The following is a 1,443-nucleotide window of genomic DNA, read 5'->3' as shown; positions in this document are numbered from 1 at the left end:
CTTAAGGAAATTTAGTGGTGGAACAACATGAAGAGGGATATGGCGGATTTTGTGGCGAAATGTCCGAATTGTCAACAAGTGAAGGTCGAACATCAAAGGCCCGGTGGATTGGCTCAATGCATAGAAATTCCAACGTGTAAATGGGAGATGATTAACATGGATTTTGTGGTAGGGTTGTCGTGCACTCCGCACAAATTCGACTCAATTTGGGTGATCGTGGATCGACTCATGAAATCAGCGCATTTCTTGCCAGTTAAATCTACCGACACAGTGGAACAGTATGCTCAGTTGTATATCAAAGAAATAGTCAGATTGCATGGCACTCCAGTCTCAATCATTTCAGATCGCGGGGCTCAGTTTACAGCCCACCTTTGGAAGAAGTTTCAGCAAGGTTTGGGTACGCCGGTAAACCTTAGCACAACATTTCATCCACAAACCGATGGGCAAGCAGAGCAGACTATTCAGACTCTTAAAGACATGTTACGTGCTTGTACTATTGATTTCAAGGGTAGTTGGGATGACCATTTGCCGCTCATAGAATTTGCTTACAACAACAGCTTCCATGCTAGTATCCAAATGGCACCGTTCGAAGCATTGTATGGTAGGAGATGTAGGTCTCCCATCGGATGGTTCGAGGTTGGAGAAGCGGAATTGATAGGGCTGGACTTCGTGTATCAGGACATGGAGAAAGTCAAGCTTATTAAAAAAAGGTTGAAAACTACTCAAAGTCGCCAAAAATCCTATTTGGATGTGCGTCGCAGAGATTTGGAGTACAAAGAAGACGATTGGGTATTCTTGAAAGTTTCCCCAATGAAGGGTATCATGCGATTTGGAAGGAAGGGAAAATTAAGTCCGAGGTATGTCGGACCATACAAAATCATTCAGAGAATTGGTCAGGTGGCATACAAACTCGAGCTGCCACCCGAGATGTCATTGGTACACCTGGTCTTTCATGTGTTTATGTTAAGGAAAGTAGTAGGGGATCTATCCACCATCGTGCCAGTAGAGACTATTGAGGTGAATGAAGAGCTATCATATGAAGAAGTCCCAGTTGCCATTCTTGATAGGCAAGTTCAAAAACTGAGAAATAAGGAAATTGCATCTGTGAAAGTATTATGGCAGAACCAGCAAGTTGAGGAAGCCACTTGGGAAGCCGAGGAAGAAATGAGAAAGAAGTACCCACATTTGTTTGAATAGTTATATAATAGCTTTCATGCATTTGGTTCCTATAAACTCTTATCTTTTGATTTGATATATGTTAAACTATTCCATTTTGATTATGTATGTTGCCTATGCGGCCATGGTTGGTGTTGAACAAGTTATGTTATGTCTATGAAACATGTATATGCTGTTAGGATATGTATTTGGGGCCCTCTGACAGGTGGATAGTCCTAGTTACAAAGGAAACTCTAGCGAAATTTTTGGAAATTTAAGGAGTTAGCC

General features: G+C 41.9%; 1 protein-coding gene across 1 annotated transcript; it reads left to right on the top strand.

Annotated features, from left to right (window-relative positions):
- Positions 1 to 681: 681 nt before the first annotated feature.
- LOC138874114 (uncharacterized) lies at positions 682 to 1,197 on the top strand. The gene is made up of 2 exons (XM_070152617.1): positions 682 to 857; positions 969 to 1,197. Exons 1-2 carry the CDS (start codon positions 682 to 684, stop codon positions 1,195 to 1,197), a joined length of 405 nt encoding a protein of 134 aa, XP_070008718.1.
- Positions 1,198 to 1,443: the final 246 nt, after the last annotated feature.

This window comes from Nicotiana sylvestris, chromosome 7, assembly GCF_000393655.2.
Source record: "Nicotiana sylvestris chromosome 7, ASM39365v2, whole genome shotgun sequence".
Lineage (NCBI taxonomy): Eukaryota > Viridiplantae > Streptophyta > Magnoliopsida > Solanales > Solanaceae > Nicotiana > Nicotiana sylvestris.
Note: the sequence above shows the minus strand (reverse complement) of the source record. Positions and strands in the feature narration are given on the sequence as shown.